This window comes from Trichechus manatus, unplaced genomic scaffold (genome assembly GCF_000243295.1).
Source record: "Trichechus manatus latirostris isolate Lorelei unplaced genomic scaffold, TriManLat1.0 scaffold00052, whole genome shotgun sequence".
NCBI lineage: Eukaryota > Metazoa > Chordata > Mammalia > Sirenia > Trichechidae > Trichechus > Trichechus manatus.
In genome coordinates, this window is record NW_004443988.1 from 14962125 (window position 1) to 14978444 (window position 16320).

The 16320-nt window shown below is 38.9% G+C and overlaps 1 protein-coding gene and 1 pseudogene across 11 annotated transcripts in view; one reads left to right on the forward strand and one right to left on the reverse strand.

Moving 5' to 3' along the window:
• The window catches only part of MYO5A (myosin VA), a 272641-nt gene that overhangs the window by 49891 nt on the left and 206430 nt on the right, over positions 1-16320 (reverse strand). For all 11 annotated transcript variants that reach the window (XM_023732489.1, XM_023732490.1, XM_023732488.1 and 8 more), the window contains 3 exons: positions 9426-9539; positions 5383-5526; positions 5096-5149 (listed from right to left, as the gene is read on the reverse strand). In XM_023732489.1, the coding sequence (XP_023588257.1) occupies positions 5096-5149; positions 5383-5526; positions 9426-9539 (312 nt within the window). The remainder of the gene's footprint in view (positions 1-5095; positions 5150-5382; positions 5527-9425; positions 9540-16320) is intronic.
• LOC105756335 (lipoamide acyltransferase component of branched-chain alpha-keto acid dehydrogenase complex, mitochondrial pseudogene) lies at positions 10626-12696 on the forward strand (annotated as a pseudogene).

The window sequence follows — 16320 nt, forward strand, 5'->3', positions numbered from 1 at the left end:
TGGACTAATCTTTTCCTTGTATCCTGTTCTCTTCATTCTCCCTTGCTCCCGAAGGGATGAGACCAGTGGAGTATCTTAGATGGCCGCTCACAGGCCTCTAAGAGAGATCCTTGAAATCTTGAGTAGCGTCCTATTATTGCCTTGGTAAAGCAGAATTGAAAGACCACTGAAATCTGAGGCTTTATCTTCTAATAAAAAAATTACTACACCATTTAAACAGATAAAATTCCCTTTAGTGTTTTGATAACAAATCATCTGTTTTTGAAACTTCTTCACCGGGTGGCATGCTTTTAAAGTTGCTGAAAGCAGCTTTGGGAATTAGAAGGGGAAGAGGGGCCACCTCTTCCTTAGCCGTCCAGATGGACATACACATCCTTCACTTCCTCCATACTTTCACATCATATTAGCCATTCTCGTTCCGTCAGTTACCACTGCCCTCTCCACAAACTGCTCAATCAGTGGCAGTGGGAACTCAGGAAAGAATGAGACTGACACTAAAGCAAAAGTGTCACAAGATACTGGTTGGGAAACGGTTAAGCAGACACTTAAAAGCACTATGGTGTCTTATTAGGCACATGACACAGGGCCTTGTGATAGTAGAAATGAGACACTTCTGTATAAGGATCAAATATTTTGTTTCTTCCTAGAGAAGCAATCCTGGGTTTGTCATACCATATCAGACCTTTCATTATGTTGTATTAAAACTATTTAAAGTCTTTTTTCCCCCTAGTTTAAGAACATGTAACTCTTCCTTTCATGAATTAATCCATTCTTATGTGACAATGAATGTTCCTTCCCATCTCGAGTCTCCCACCAACTGGTAATCAGGTTCATATTGCTTATTTCTGTAATAGAAAACACGATGCCTTTATGTTGCAGCCCAAGCTCTAATACAGTGCTTCCCCATCTTCAATGTGCATCAGAATCACCTGGAGATCTTGTGAAAACAGACTGCTGGGTCCCACATCCAGAGTCTCTGATTGAGCAGGTCTGGGGTGGGGCTCGCAAACCTGCATTCCAACTTACAGGGCGGTACTGATGCTCTGGTCTGGGGACCACACTTTGAGAACCACTGGTCTAATACTTGGGAATGTTGTGGTCTGGGCTTCATTTTTAACATGCTACAGGGAATGTCTCTATTTGTCCATTTTTGTGTGAGGGAGGCAAAGGGAGAAGAGCTGGAGAACAGATTCCTACTCCCATTCCCTTTGCCTGTCCCATCACATCAAATGCCATGCTCATATCAGGCATGCACTTTGCCTCATCTATCCAAACCATATGGGGAGGACTGAGGGGGACAGAAGAGAGAAGGGGGAGATATTTGCCTATATAGTAAGGGTACTGGTCCTCGGCAACACTGGCCAGGACACACATTTTGCCTTTAGCGTCCATTCATTTTGCTACCGCCCTGTAACGTGGAATGCAGGTTTGAGAACCCCACCCCAGACCCGCTGAATCAGAGACTCTGGGTGTGGGACCCAGAAGTCTGTGTTTTCACAAGATCTCCAGGTGATTCTGATGCACATTGAAGATGGAGAAGCACTGTATTAGAGCTTGGGCTGCAACATAAAAGCATTCACGTGTCTTCTATTACAGAAAAGCAATGCGAATGCGCTCAGAGGCATAATGCAGGACCTGATGGTCCCAGTTCTATCACTCAGGACTTGTGCAGGCCTAGCCATTGTTAACATGTTGCTGACATTACCCACTGAAACTTCTGTGCTCTGTCTCCCAGTCTGGTCAGGCCAGGTTCTCTGTGGTGCCCAAAATGATTATCAATTCCAATTAAGCTAATGAACAAAATCATGAGAAGGCCTTCTCAGCACTCTATGTATCACATGCATTTTTTTTTTTTCCCCTTAAAGCAACAGAAATGAACTGTCTCAGTTCTGGAGGCTAGAAGTCTGAATTCAGGGTGTTGGCTGGGCCACGCTCTCTCTTTCTGGTCTCTCTCAGCTTCTGGTAGCTCCAGGTTCCTGGGCTTGCAGCTGCAGTGTAACTCTAATTTCTGCCTCCAATGTCACCCCTCTGTCTCTCTGTATCTCTTTTCTTTTATAAGGACACTACTCAGATTGGATTAGGATCCATCCTACTCTGGTATGACTGCATGTTAATTTAACTGATAACTTCGTGGTTCAGTGGTAGAATTCTCTCCTTCCATGTGGGAGATCTGGATTTGATTCCTGGCCAAGGCACCTAATGTGCAGCCATCACCCATCTGTCAGTGGAGGCTTGTGTGTTGCTATGATGCTGAACAGGTTTTGGTGGAACTTCCAGACTAAGACAAACTAGGAAGAAAGGCTTGGCGATCTACTTCCAAAAAATCAGCCAACGGAAACTCTATGAATCATAACAGTCCAATCCCATTGCACATGGGGTCGCCGTGAGTCCACGACCGACTCAACAGCAGCTAACAACATTTTCGTAAGAGGTCACATTCACAGGTATCAAGGGTCACGACTTTAACATATCTTTTTGGGGGACATAACTGCATCTATGACACTCCCCCTGGCTGGTCTCTTATGGCTCCCCCTCAGGTTCTGCCTTGAGTGCACCCTGGGCTTTTTTTGCTCTAGTAGATAGACTTTTTTTTTTTTCCTTGCACATTTTACTGTGCTTTAGGGGAAGGATCACATGCATTTTAACAATAGTTCAGAAAATGTTCTCATCTATATTTATGGTTGTGATCCAAAGAAGAGCAGCCTAGACCAGTGAAATGCCAGTGGGATGTTATTCTGGGTTGGGTGTGCCCTCCAAAAACATGGTTACCTACTCTGTTTATGAGTATGTTACTAGGCTTCGAACTGGTTTGTTTCGGTTTGAACCCCTGCTAAGAATTTGCATTCCCACCCCAGATATACTAAATCAGAATCTACATTTAACAAGATCCGCAGGTGTATAATAAATTTTGAGAACCACTGCTCTACTAGTGGTTTTCAGAATTGGTCCCTAACCAGCAGCATTAGCATCACCTGGGAACTTGTTAGAAACGCAAATTCTTAGCAGGGGTTCAAACCGGAAGGAACTGGTTCAAAGCCCTGGTATGTTAATACACAGAACATATATATTTAGAGTTATCTGAAGGTATAATAAATGTTTATTCCACCAAGGGCTAAAATGTGGATCATGAGTTTGGATAACTGAGTCCTAATAAAGAAGCACTTTTTAAAAGCATAGATTCAAAAACAGTAGCAGAGTCTGTACCATATACAGTTGTACCATATGATGAAGAATAACATGACTACAGGCATATTAGAGTGCACTGCAGGTCTAGAGGTCTGAAGTGGAAGGGCACTAGGACAGTGACCCATCAGGCTTGCAGGCTGCATTCAGTAAAGGACAGATATCCAGAGAACTGCCAAGATCTTGGAGTTCCATAATCCACTAAATTTACATCTATACTCTTGTCAATTGAGCATTCTAAACTCAATAGAAACAGAAAGTTCCTTTGGCTTAGATTTAAGCTTGTTGAGCATTACTTGGCTAGTCACATGATTTGGTCTTCTAGACAAAAAGTACAAAAGGCAATGGAGAGTAAGAATAATAGAGATGATTCTTTTCTGCTACCCTTTTCTTTTTCCAGATATATAAATACCACTCCGGTTGTATTTCTTTTGATGGAGCAAGAGATTTATTTATGGTATAATTTAGAAAGAGTAAAAGGATCCTTTAGGGGATTTAAAAGGTAAATACTATGTGTGTGTGTGAGTGTATTTTTTTGTTGTTGTTGTTTATTTATTGTAAAAATTAGTTTCTAAACAAGTAATGATAGGAACCAAGATTATTGTGGAAAGTTTCCTGTAGTGTGGAGACCTGGATTCAAGATCAGCCTCTACCATCTGATAGTAAATAACATAATTGTTCTAAGCCTCAGTTTACTAACCTTTGAAAAGGGAATAAAAAACTTATTTCAGAGGTTGTAACACTGATTAAATGAGATAAAGCATTAAAAAAAAAGTCAAACTATAAATACAAGGTGTTATTAGTCAAATGTTTATTAAATATCAGTGTAAGAGTTTAACTATCTTCAGGGGAAGGAGCTGATAAAAGAATTGTGGGTTTGGGCAGGATAGAGGACAAGTGTTCTCTTTATACAAAGATGTCATACAGCCTGGAGAGGAAGCAGTAATCAGCAGTTCTGAGCCTTAGGAAGTGGTAAATCCAGAGGACAGGGTCCTATTAATGGCATAAATTATGTTCTAAATCACAGTACTAGGAAACAGGTCAGGGACTAGACTTGAATTTACTGAAAAAGCAAACAAAAACTTCACAGCAGTTTGGAGAGTGCCTAGGAATTCTCAAATACATGTAAAGGCTTTAAGATAATATTGAGTTTCCTTATGTTATTTTGTGGCTTTTCTAATTTTTAGCTCTGTTTGGTTGTAATCATAAACCTTAGGGTAATTTTCCAGCCATTCTAGAATATAATTTGCAAAGGCAAAAAATAGTAACTAGCCTATGGTGCCCAGTTGTTTGGTGAAACACTAGTCTAGATGTGGTTATGAAGTATTTACATGTGATTAAATCAGTGGGCCTGAGTAATGCAGATTACCCTCCATAATGTGAGTGGGCCTCATCCAATCAGCTGAAAGTCTTAAGAACAAAAAGAGAGTTTTCCCTGGGGTGTATTCTACCTCCAGTCTATAAATATACAGTTTGCCAGAACTTCTTCACTCTTCATCCTTTCTATCACATGACCTATGGATTTTGGAACATAAGATTGCAGGAATCTCCAGCCTGTTGCTTGACCTACAGATTTTGGACTTTCCAGCCCCTCACAATCACATGAGCCAATTCCTTAAAATTAATCAATCACTCTCTCTCTCTCTACAGACCATAGCCTTTACTAATCTCTACAGCCTCAAATGGCAGTTACTGCTCCTGTTCCTGTTCAGATTGAAGTGTAGCTTGTATGAAACAGAATTTATAAAAGGAAACAACTCAAGACTAGAAGTAACACCTAAATAAACCTTAAGGTCTCCAGTGCAACTTCCAGCCCTTAAGGCTGTTCTTTGATAAGAGAGGCTCTGTGCAGGTCTCTGTAATACTTGCAAAAACAAAATATTCAGTGTCTTGGGCAGAAAATTCCCATTACCTTGAGTGACTCATACTCCAGTTCGGCACCTCTAATTGGTGGTCCTTCTTCTTCCTAGGGAAAAAATACATTTTATATTTTAATTGTCACAGTTTTGCTCTGAGAATATTTACTTGCTCTACAGAAAACAATAAGGCGAGTTTAGCCCTCACGACTTTATCCAAATGTTGCTTGGTTAAGTTACTTCTCAGCTGAGTTCCCATTAAAGAGGAGACTGGAGAAGTGGACAAGTCCCAGCCTGGGTGCCTTTTTTGCTTTGGCTTTAGGGGCTGGGCAGTGCTGCCCACCTTTGCCTTGCTGCGGAGCACCTGCTCCTCCTTGCGGTCCAGCTCATCCTGCAGCACCTGCTTCTCCTGCTCCAACTCTGTGACCCGCTTCTGGAGCTTGAGGAACAACGACATGTCCAGAGGCACCTTCTTCTCGCTCGGCTCCTAATACCCAGAAATCACAGCACGGTCAAGACAAGCCAGCCAGAAGATACATAAGTCAACGAGAAAATGATGAGCAGCCCAGTAGAAAAACAGGCAAACTTCAGAAGAATATATTAAAACATGCTCAACCTAGCTCCTAACTGGAGATACACAAATTAAACAACACTTTTTCTCCTACCAATTTGAAAGACTGAAAAGATCAATATTGCCTGTGTTAGCAACAATATCTCACATGATGATGTTCAAGTACACAAAGATATATATGGGGCAACTTGTATTTTCTACTTCATTTTTTTTAACAGCTACAAAATATATTTTGGCTATACAAGTTACAGGAGATTATGTATATGATGATCTTGTTTTTGTTAAAAAAACAAATGTACATGACCTTTAAAAGTATATCTAGTACCAGGCCGTCAGTGGTTACCTTGGAGAGTGGGAGGAACTATGGGGAGCTGTCATTTTCTAATTTATACACTTCTATATTTGAATTGTTTACAATGAGCAGGCACTACTTTTGTAATCAGGAAAATAATTTAAATGGTGAAGTGCCAGCATAAATATACTGAGATTAGACAGAGAAAAAACTGGTAATGGAATTATATACATATATATACCTTTTAAACTGAAGGATAACCTAGTAGCATCTTAGAAATATGTCAATTAGTTACAAAACAGAATTACAGTGAAAACTACTAGAATAAATAAAGGAATACCAATTAAAGCTAAAAAGAAAGAAAGAACTAATCTTCATCATGGAAATTCTGAGACTGTCACATTGTTTTACCTTATTTACTTCAGGTTTTAACTTTTAATGAGATAAGAGAAAATAATTGTATCATTAAATTTAATGGAGAGAATCAAAAATCCTTTCTGTGAGGGAGGGAGGGAAAAAGAAAGGGGGAGAGAGGAAGAGAGATTAAACAATGACCTATTCATTTAGCGAAATGGTCAAAGTATAATTTTAAGTGATTAGCAAATCTTATTTTTGCCAGTTTTAAAAAAGACACTTTCATTTTTCTGATTATAAAAGCAAAACAAACTTTTATAGAAAATTTAGGAAATAAGAAAACCCACAATTTTTGCCCAGTCTTTTTTCTATGCATCTATAAAGAACTGAAATAATATTTTCATTATAATTTTGTATTGTCTTTTTAGCTTAGTATTGTACTATAACTGTTGGCCAAATTTACAATGCGATATTTAAAACCATAATTTTTAGTAGCTATATAGACAGGTGTACCATCATGTGCTTAGCTATTATCTGTTTCTAAGTTTTTGCTATTGAAATAAACAAACATGCTACAATAAACATCCTAGCACATAAACATCTCAACATCAACATTTTGAAGTCTCTTGGTATGAGATGTTAAATTGGCTAGGTCAATTTACACTTACATCAGCAACTACCACCTGGCCTGGAACAGCAGTGACTTAACATTTAAAAAAAAAACTTAAGCTGATAGACCAAAAGTGGCATTTCATTGTTACTTTAATTTGCGTTTCTCTGGCTTTTGATGAGGTTGAATAATTTTCATGTTCATTAGCTATCTTTGGTCTTTAGTGAATTGTGAGCAGTACCAAGTTCAGTGTGCTTACAGTTATAAGAAAGACTAGGAAGAATCAACTGAACTAAGGGGCTTTTATAGGCTGTCAAGATTATTTACCCACAAAGTAATCACACTTCAACTTTTCCTATGTCCACTCTATAATGCTCAACAGTAAGAAAAAGTTTGTGTATGATCTTCACCATAAAGCTTGTCCTGACTTAGCAGAACAGAGACTGTGTCTTGCCTGAATATAAAATTACAACAGAATTTCCCTCATATAGAAATTTATTTCTATACCCCCCACAAATGAACTTATAATTTAGCTTATTTATAATTTAAACATTCCATCTTATGTATTTTTAATGTTTGTTCATCTTTTAATCTATGTATCCCTGAAATATTAAATTATTTGAACTTTTTATATTATAGTAGAATTCTATTACATTCACTGTACCTAAAATGTCATCATTTGGAAACCATTTCCTTGAGTCTTGAATGGACATTTTTGTTTAACAAAAATCCTCATTAAAACGGTATAGAGGTAACCTTTGGAATATCTGCTAATACTACATAAAGAATTAACTGATTGCTAGGAATAACAGCAAAATTCTATGGACAGGAATAATAAAACAAGAGCTGGAAGAACACAAAAGATAACATTTGACAACTGCAAAATGCCTTGAAGCATAATGGTTGGGAATTATTTAAGAGTGATTTGGGGGGAAGGTGTCCATGCTTCTTTCTAATGACACATTAAATTAAAGAGATTCCATTTGTCCTCTCTCCACCATAGGAGCAAGAAGGAAGACTGGGTCATCTGGCTCAAAGAAGTTTCTGCGGTTTGTTTTGCTTTCCTTTCTTATTAAGGACTTTGTCACCTGGGGCGTTTCTAAGAGAGTGAAGCTGTAAACTGACCTAAAAAAATAACATGAGTCTCTCCTCTGAGAAAATTAAAAGGAAGATAACAAAATTTATTCACAAAATTACCACAACAGGCCTGGAAGTCATTCTGGAATTACTCCTAGCAATAACTGAGAAAGCTATGGTAACTCTTTCCCTGGATTTGATAGGTAGGAGGAAGCTGGATGGCAGAAGCATTGCCATCAGTTAATTGCCACCAGGAATAATTACATCCTAATGGAAAAAATAATTAATTCCTCTATTTGATAAGCTTGATTTTCACATGCTGTGTTGGCTTTTTAATATTGCTGCCCAGCCTAGAGTTTTCAGCGTTGCTTCGGTCCTCCAGAAGTTTAGTCCTGTTAACCCCAACAGCTAGGACCATGTCCTAGTGACTAAAACAGCTTCATAAACAGATAAACATTAGACAAACAGTTTTCAACAAAGATTGCCATCATCATGCTCAGAGATGAAAACAGCACCTCTGAAGCTTCATTTAACAAAGATTATTTGCTTTAAGGAAACATTTTTTAAAAAATGAACAGAATGAGATGGCAGAAACTCTGTATTCTAAGACGAGAAAGGAAAGAATCATTCAATTTCTTCAGCTGTTCTGTCAGAAGCAGTCTGTTTCTGACTTGGCCGTTTTCTCAGAATATGATACAAAAATGGAAGAGTTGTACCCGAATTAACCATTATTAAAACAAAGAGTATATTTGAAAAGAAGACCTGCGAATTGGTTTGGGAAGAATCTAACTTAAAATCTCTGTAGATTTAGAGTTAGAGCAGTAAGTTATTTGGGCTTCATACCACATCACATAAAACACTAAAGCAGATTTCTAAATGATTTTCTGTGTATTTCTGTGGAAGAAAATCACACCGGTAACAACTGGTATCAAACAGAGGCAGCAGTTTTGCTAAACTCTCAGGAACTGGGATTTATAAAATTCAAAGACAAAGTATTTACTTTTTTTATTTTTTTTAATTTTCCTGAGTCTGAAATAAATTCTGACAGGCTATATTTTTTGTACACAGAATATATTAAAGTGTAAAAACAAATCAAAAAAGGGAAAATATGGCCATCAAAATTATATTAAAAATTGACAATAAAATAAGTATGTATGTACACAGCTAATGAAGCACCTACAAGTCACTCATGAAGAATAAACAATTCAGAACCAATACTATGTGTTTATGGGCAACTGTGGTACAGTCGTTAAAGAACTCGACTGCCATCCAAAAGGCTGGCAGTTCAAATCCACCAGCTGCTCCTTGGAAACTCTATGCGGCAGTTCTACTCTGTCCTATAGGGTCACTATGAGTCGGAATTGACTCGGTGGCAACGGGTTTGGTTATTTTTGGTTTGGGGTCCACTCTGTAATGGAAATGCTACCTATGAACAACAGTATGGTCACATCCTACTTTCAGGAATAGATGTCTAAAATATACCTCTGTCCTCCATGGAGTATCTTCAGTTTCTGCAAATTCAGAGCTGAAGGTATATTCAGACTCATTGCTGCTGTGGGTGGAGTCTGTTCTTTTGTGTCCAGGCTTAGGCACATTCTACAAGGCAAATAATCTGGGCATAATTATCACAGCCTAATTAAACCAGGTATAATTAACACTAACAATGTCTATCTTAACTTGGTTCAAACCACCAATCACTGACTGGCTGTACTGATGCCCAAATGAGCTGTTCCATGTTGTCTCGATCAAACCCTTACACAAGGGTCACCTGCTGAGCTCCTAAAAGAAATAGAAGGGAACACCTGCATGGCATGACAAAAACAGTTACAAAACCAAATGCCCAAATGAAAATTAGTGGTGATGAGCAGAGTCCCCTTTGGGTTTTTAAAGTTGTGACTGGCCGGTCACACTGGACGAAGCATAAGGTATAGCACCTCAGCATCCAAGCACTGACTTTAGTGTTACAATCCAATAAAACTTATTCAAAAACATCAAAGACTATATGTAGCGGCACACGTAATCATTTTCCTGCACTGCTGTTGTTAGCTGCCATCAAGGTGGCTCCTACTCATGGCGACCTTATGCATAACAGAATGAAACGTTGCCTGGTCCTGTGCCATCTTCATGAACTTTAATGTGTTTGAGCCATTGTTGAGGTTATTGTGTCAATCCAGCTCATGGAGGGTTTACCTTGTTTCTGCTGACCCTGTACTTTACCAAACATGATGTCCTTTTCTAGCAACTGGTCTTTCCTGCACTGTAATTGAACATAAATGGTTTTTAAAAAAGGGAAGGGGGTTGCTTTCAAACAGGTGACTATAATTTCTGTTACTTTTATATAAGCACAAAGCTAAATCTCTGGATCATCAGTGGGAAAGATGGGCAGTGCAGGGGAGGTAAGAAAGCTGCTCCAAGAATCCTCTGAAGGTCCCTGGGTTTTAACTCAGAGTCCAGGTGGCGCTTTGATGACACCCAGCACCTATGAAATCAGTATTCAGAAAGCTCATGGAGAACAGAATAGTAAAGCAATTGCTGTCCCCTCCTTCCTACAGAAGAAGGGGCTAGAGAGTGACTTGGAGGAAAACGGAATAAAAAAAAAGGCTGGGTTTGTGCCCTTATTGCTGGGGTACCCCCAGTAGAAGAGGTAAGGAGGTTCAGTGGCCTGGATCCCGTAAGGATACACATCCTGAGAACTTCAGAAAGGCCTCTGAGAGCTTTATGGTCTGTCCAATCTCCTTTACCCCTGCTTCCAACTGCAGGAGAAGAGCCAGAAGCCACAAAAGCTTTCTCTGACTCTTTCCTTCCAACCTCCAGGTTTATACAGGGCAGACCCATCTGTGTGACCAAAGGAAAGCCAACATCCAGGCACAGTGACGTCTCCCAGGCCAGCCAAACCTGTAATTCAATGTCTAGGGAAGATCCGAGAAGATCAGAACTTCTGAAACTACCCAGAAGCTGGGGTGCACACTAAAGGGTAAAATCACCACATGTAAAGTAAAAGACACTCAGATCTATCTTGTGTTTATATACACAGGCACCCTTACTTTTTAATGTTCCGAGCCCAAGCCTACAGTTGTATGGGATGGTGTTTCTTTAATAAACTGGTTGTGGCATTAAGAAAAACAGGTAGGGGGGCAACTGTCCTTCCTGGAGAAAGACGGCGGCAGTATGAGAACTGAGAACCTGGAACCAGGATGCCAGGCAGCTGACGTGTGTTTGACATCTTCAAACATGTAGTAGTGTTCATGTTTTGAAGCCAAACTATGCACGTTTCTTTGGTAAGCCTTCATTCAAATACAGCCATCCACATCGGTTGCTGAAAACAACTGCTGCTCTGTGTGGACAGATTGTTCAATTCAAACTCTCAGACATTGGAGAAGTAACTGTTAAAGAGTGGTATGTAAAAGGAGATACAGTGTCTCAGTTTGATAACATCTGTGAAGTTCAAAGGGATAAAGCTTCTGTTACTATCACTGGTCGTTATAATGGAGTCATTAAAAAACTCTGTTATAATCTAGACGAGACTGCCTATGTGGGGAAGCCATTAGTAGACATAGAAATGGAAGCTTCAAAAGATTCAGAAAAAGAGGTTGTTGAAACTCCTGCTGTCTCCCATGATGAACACACACATCAAAAGACAAAAGGCCAAAAAACACTGGCACCTCCTGCAGTTTGCCACCTCTCAATGAAAAACAATATTAAGTTGTGTGAAGTTATTGACTCAGGAAAAGATAGCACAATACTTAAAAGAAGATACTCTCAACTATTTGGCAAAGCAGACAGGAGCTATATTACCTCCTTCTCCAAAAGCTGAAATTATGCCATCTCCGCCAAAACCAAACAGGACTATTCCTATACCAATATCAAAGCCTTCAGTATTCACAGGCAAAGACAGAACAGAACCCCCAAAAGGCTTTCACAAAGCAATGGTTAAGACCATGACTGCAGCCCTGAAGAGTCCTCACTTTGGGTACTGTAATGAGGCTTACCTTACTGAGCAGTTAAGTTACAAGAAGACAAAACCCACTGCTTTTGCTCGTGGAATTGAACTCTCCTTCATGCCCTTCTTCCTAAAGGCTGCTTCCTTGGGATTACTACAGTTTCCTATCCTTCATGCTTCTGTGGAAGAAGCCTGCCAGAACCTCATATATAAGGTTTCTCATAATATTGGGATAACAATGTATACTGAGCAGGGGTTGATCATCCCGAATGTAAAAAAACGCTCAGATCTGTATTTTAGATTGCCACTGAACTGCACCACCTCCAGGAACTGGGCTCTGCAGGTCAGCTCGGAACTGCTGATCTTGCAGGATGGTATTGAATCTATGCCAAACCAGTGATACTGCCGCCTTAAGTAGCAACTGGGGCTCTTGGATCAATTAAGGCCTTTCCTTAATTTAACCAGAAAGGAGACATATGTAAGGCCCAGATAATGAACATGAGCTGGTCAGCTGACCAGAGTTACCGATGGTGGTACAGTGTCCCACTTCTCTAATTTGTGGAAATTCTACTCAGAAAACCCAGCTTTTATGAGACTAGATTTGAAATGAAGATGGATAAGGCATCCTTGAACTTTCTGTGCTTCCAAAGAATATGTAAAGCCTAGCTGTGCCAGCACATGCTCTCCACTGCAGTTTGTAATATAAATGATTTACAATGTATGATTAAGTTCTAAAGTATAATTCTTATCACTATTCTGTTAGACTTTTTACTGAAAATGAGAAACAGTGTAATAGTTCTCCTGGGGCTGTCCTGTCATATTTTAAAAGTCATTAAAAAATAAAAATAAAAAACCAAACCTGTTACAGTTGATTCTGACTCATAGCGACCCTATAGGACAGAGTAGAACTGCCCCATATGGTTTCCAAGGAGCAGCTGGTGGATTCAAATTGCCGACCTTTTGGTTAGCAGCCAAGCTCTTCACCACTGCACCACCAGGGCTCTTATAGGTCATGGTGTGACTTAATATGGTGCTGAGATCTTTGTGTCAATGGATTGAAACTGGCAAGACATAATGTTACTAAAAGACAGGTAGCCATATACAGTATTTGCCCTGTGACTCTCAGTGGAACTTTCTGCTCAACTACTCTTAGTTGGGAAGAGGAATTTATATACAAAAATGTTTCCCATTTCCCTACAATAACACAAACTGTTGCGTAAAATAAGTGGAATTATATTATTCTTTAAAGATATCCTGGAGTATATTCTTTCTCTATAGAGATTATCATTTGTAAATGACTTATTTATACAAATTAATATCTTTTAAAAGGTAAAATTATAAGCTAATCCTAAAAATGCCCAATTATAGTTTTATAACCAGTAAGACTATTAAAGGTGTTCGTTTAAAATGGATAAACTTAGATATTCTGGTGTTTTGTTGGGAAAACATCACCTTCACAAACTTGCCTCGTGTAAGGTACTTTAAATGCAGCAACCTCTGGCATTCTCTTACATTCAGAAATCTACTGCTTTTGAACTTTCTTGGCCTTCAGCTAAAAAACAGGATAGGATAAGAAACTGAGGTCTATTCTATCTTCCATATTCTGAGTGAGAAAGTGAATAAGAAAGAGAGAAGAGTATAGTGGGTATTATGGGCAGAAAAAAAATAAATGTGATACAGAAATGAAGGTATCATAATGATCATTTGTTAGAGGCCCACTATCAGAAATAGCGTCAAAATCAATACAGTCCAACATTTTGATTTGCATTCAGAAATCCAGGTCCTTTCTAATGCTGTCTATATGAATACTGCATGCCAAATTTAGTTGTTCAAGTGAAGTGTTGTGACAGAAAAAAGCAGTTTTGACGTCCACTTGATTTTTTTTTCAAAATGAGAATAATTGTTAAATCAAAAAATAATAAATAATTCAGATAATAAAGTTACAAAGAAAATAAAATCATCCATAATCCTACCACTATCAACATTTTAATGATGTAGCTATATACATAGCTATTCTTTTAATAAAATTAGGTCATACTATTTTATAATTTGATTTTTTAAATTTAACAATACATTATGGATAAATTTACATGTCAATAAACAATTCTACATATCATAATTAAAGAAAAACAGGTAGGACCATATAAACATTAGGACAAAGACTGTTAATAAGTTTACTAAAGATGAGTGGACCTCTATTTTCCAACATGTTATCTATTATTAAACAATAAATACCTTAAGGTATGAATAGAAGCAACATTGTAGCATTTTCAATTTAATGTAACTTTGGATACAGGGCAGTGGTTAAGTGCTCCTGGTCTGAAACAAGAGAGAGCTGGGTAGGAATCCCAGCTCTGCCACTTACTTGCCCCTAACTTAACTTTTCCAGACCTTAGTTCCATCATAAGGAAAAGTGGAAAACTGTATTACCTGCCTCATAGGGTTTATGTGAGGATTAAATAAGATAGTACAAGTAAAGTGCCTAGCACATAACAAGCATTCAATTAATGTTAACTGCTGCTGCTACTGAGTCCCAAGGCAATGCAGTTAATGAGCTCTGCCACTAACTGAAAGGTTGGAGGTTCGAGTTCACCTAGAAGCACCACAAAAGAAAAGCCTGGCAATCTACTTTGAAAACTCAGCCGGTGAAAACTCTATGGAGCACAGTTCTACTGTGACACACATGGGATTGCCCTGAGTTGGAGTTGACTTGACAGCAAATGGTTTGGTTTTCGGTTTGCTGCTGTTATAATTCTTAGGACCCTGCAGTAATTCTTTAACAACTTCCTTGCTTATGGCCTTTCAGTTCCCTGTTTTTAGGATTCTGTTCCTGTCTACATGCTACTCCATTACAAGGACATACACTTGAGTCGATCATGCTTTCCTTCAAGATCTGCACCTCACTCCTCCTCTTCTCCTTAGCTGTGATTTCTCCCATAATTCCTTCTTTTCCTGAACCTGTTTTATTCCCTTTGCCAAGACTTAAGACATCACTGTTGACATGCTAGATTCCCTCCTTACTCTGGAAGTAATTTATCTTCAAACACTTCGCAAGCCTGGATTCCCTTGCCTCATTATCCTTTCATTGTTAGCTTGAAACTCATTGCCCTGGATCAGCCTTCCCCTTGTAGCCTCTGCCCATATATTTCCTGGGGGAAATGAATGTTCTTGGAGAAAACTTGTACAACACTGCTTTATACCAGGGCCAACCACTCTAGACCCTGGCAATCAGTGACACTATTAACTCACTAGCATTTTTTTTGCCCACATATCACAGAGATTACCAGAAGCCCTAGAGGCAATCTATCAATTCCCCACCCTAAAGTTTCCTGCCACCCATTTTCCGAGTCTATTTCCTACAAAATGCTTCATTACCTCCAGAATGTGAGAGTAAGAGTTCTGTTTGCAGAACAGTATCAGTGAAACATTAGCCAAGTCCCATATTTTATCTGTGCAGTTCTACCTAAATTTTAAAACAAGATAATGCTATTAATATTTTAGTTAGTCATAAATTAAAAGTCAAATTTTTTGTTCCTTTGTCCAAAGCCTGTAATCTTGGTTATATCCGAAGCTAGAAAATGAGATCTAATAAAGAGTTGAGTAGAAAGCAAGCAACTTCTGATCTGTCTTCTATTTTCCTTTTCCTTTCTGTAATGGTTAAGATTGTGTGTCAACGTGGCTGGGCCATGATTCTTGGTGGTCTCGCAGTCATATGATGTTGTGATCACTTCCATGTTGAGATTTGATATAATGTGATCACCCCCAAGATAGGATCTCCAGTGAGTAGCCAATCAGTTGAAAGAGAGTTTCCTTGGGCATGTGGCCTGAATCCAAATATAAGAGGACTTTATGGCAAGGCTCAGGGGCTTCTACTCGCTCTGGAGCCTGCAGCTGGCTCCTGTTCATCTGACCTCCGGTTCTTGAGACCTGAGCTATCAGCTTACCTGTGGACTTGCCTGTCCATCTTGGGATTCCTTGATCTTTGCAGCCTGTGAGCAAGAGCCCTGCTCTCGTACAATGACAGATACATTGACTAAGGGAACAGAATTGAGAACCCAGATGTAAATCCATCCACCTATGGTCACCTGATCTTCCACAAGGGCCCAAAGTCCATCAAATGGGGAAAAGACAATCTTTTTAATAAATGGTGCTGGCAAAACTGGATATCCATCTGCAAAAAAATGAAACACGACCCATACCTCATGCCATATACAAAAACTAATTCAAAATGGATCAAAGACCTAAATATAAAGCCAAAAACTATAAAGTTCATAGAAGAAAAAACAGGACCAACGCTACAGGCCTTAATATACAGCATTAACAGGATATAAACCATAACCATCAACACACAAACCCCAGAAGATAAGCTGGATCACTGGGATCTTCTAAAAATCAAACACCTATGCTCTTCAAAAGACTTCACCAAAAGAGTAAAAA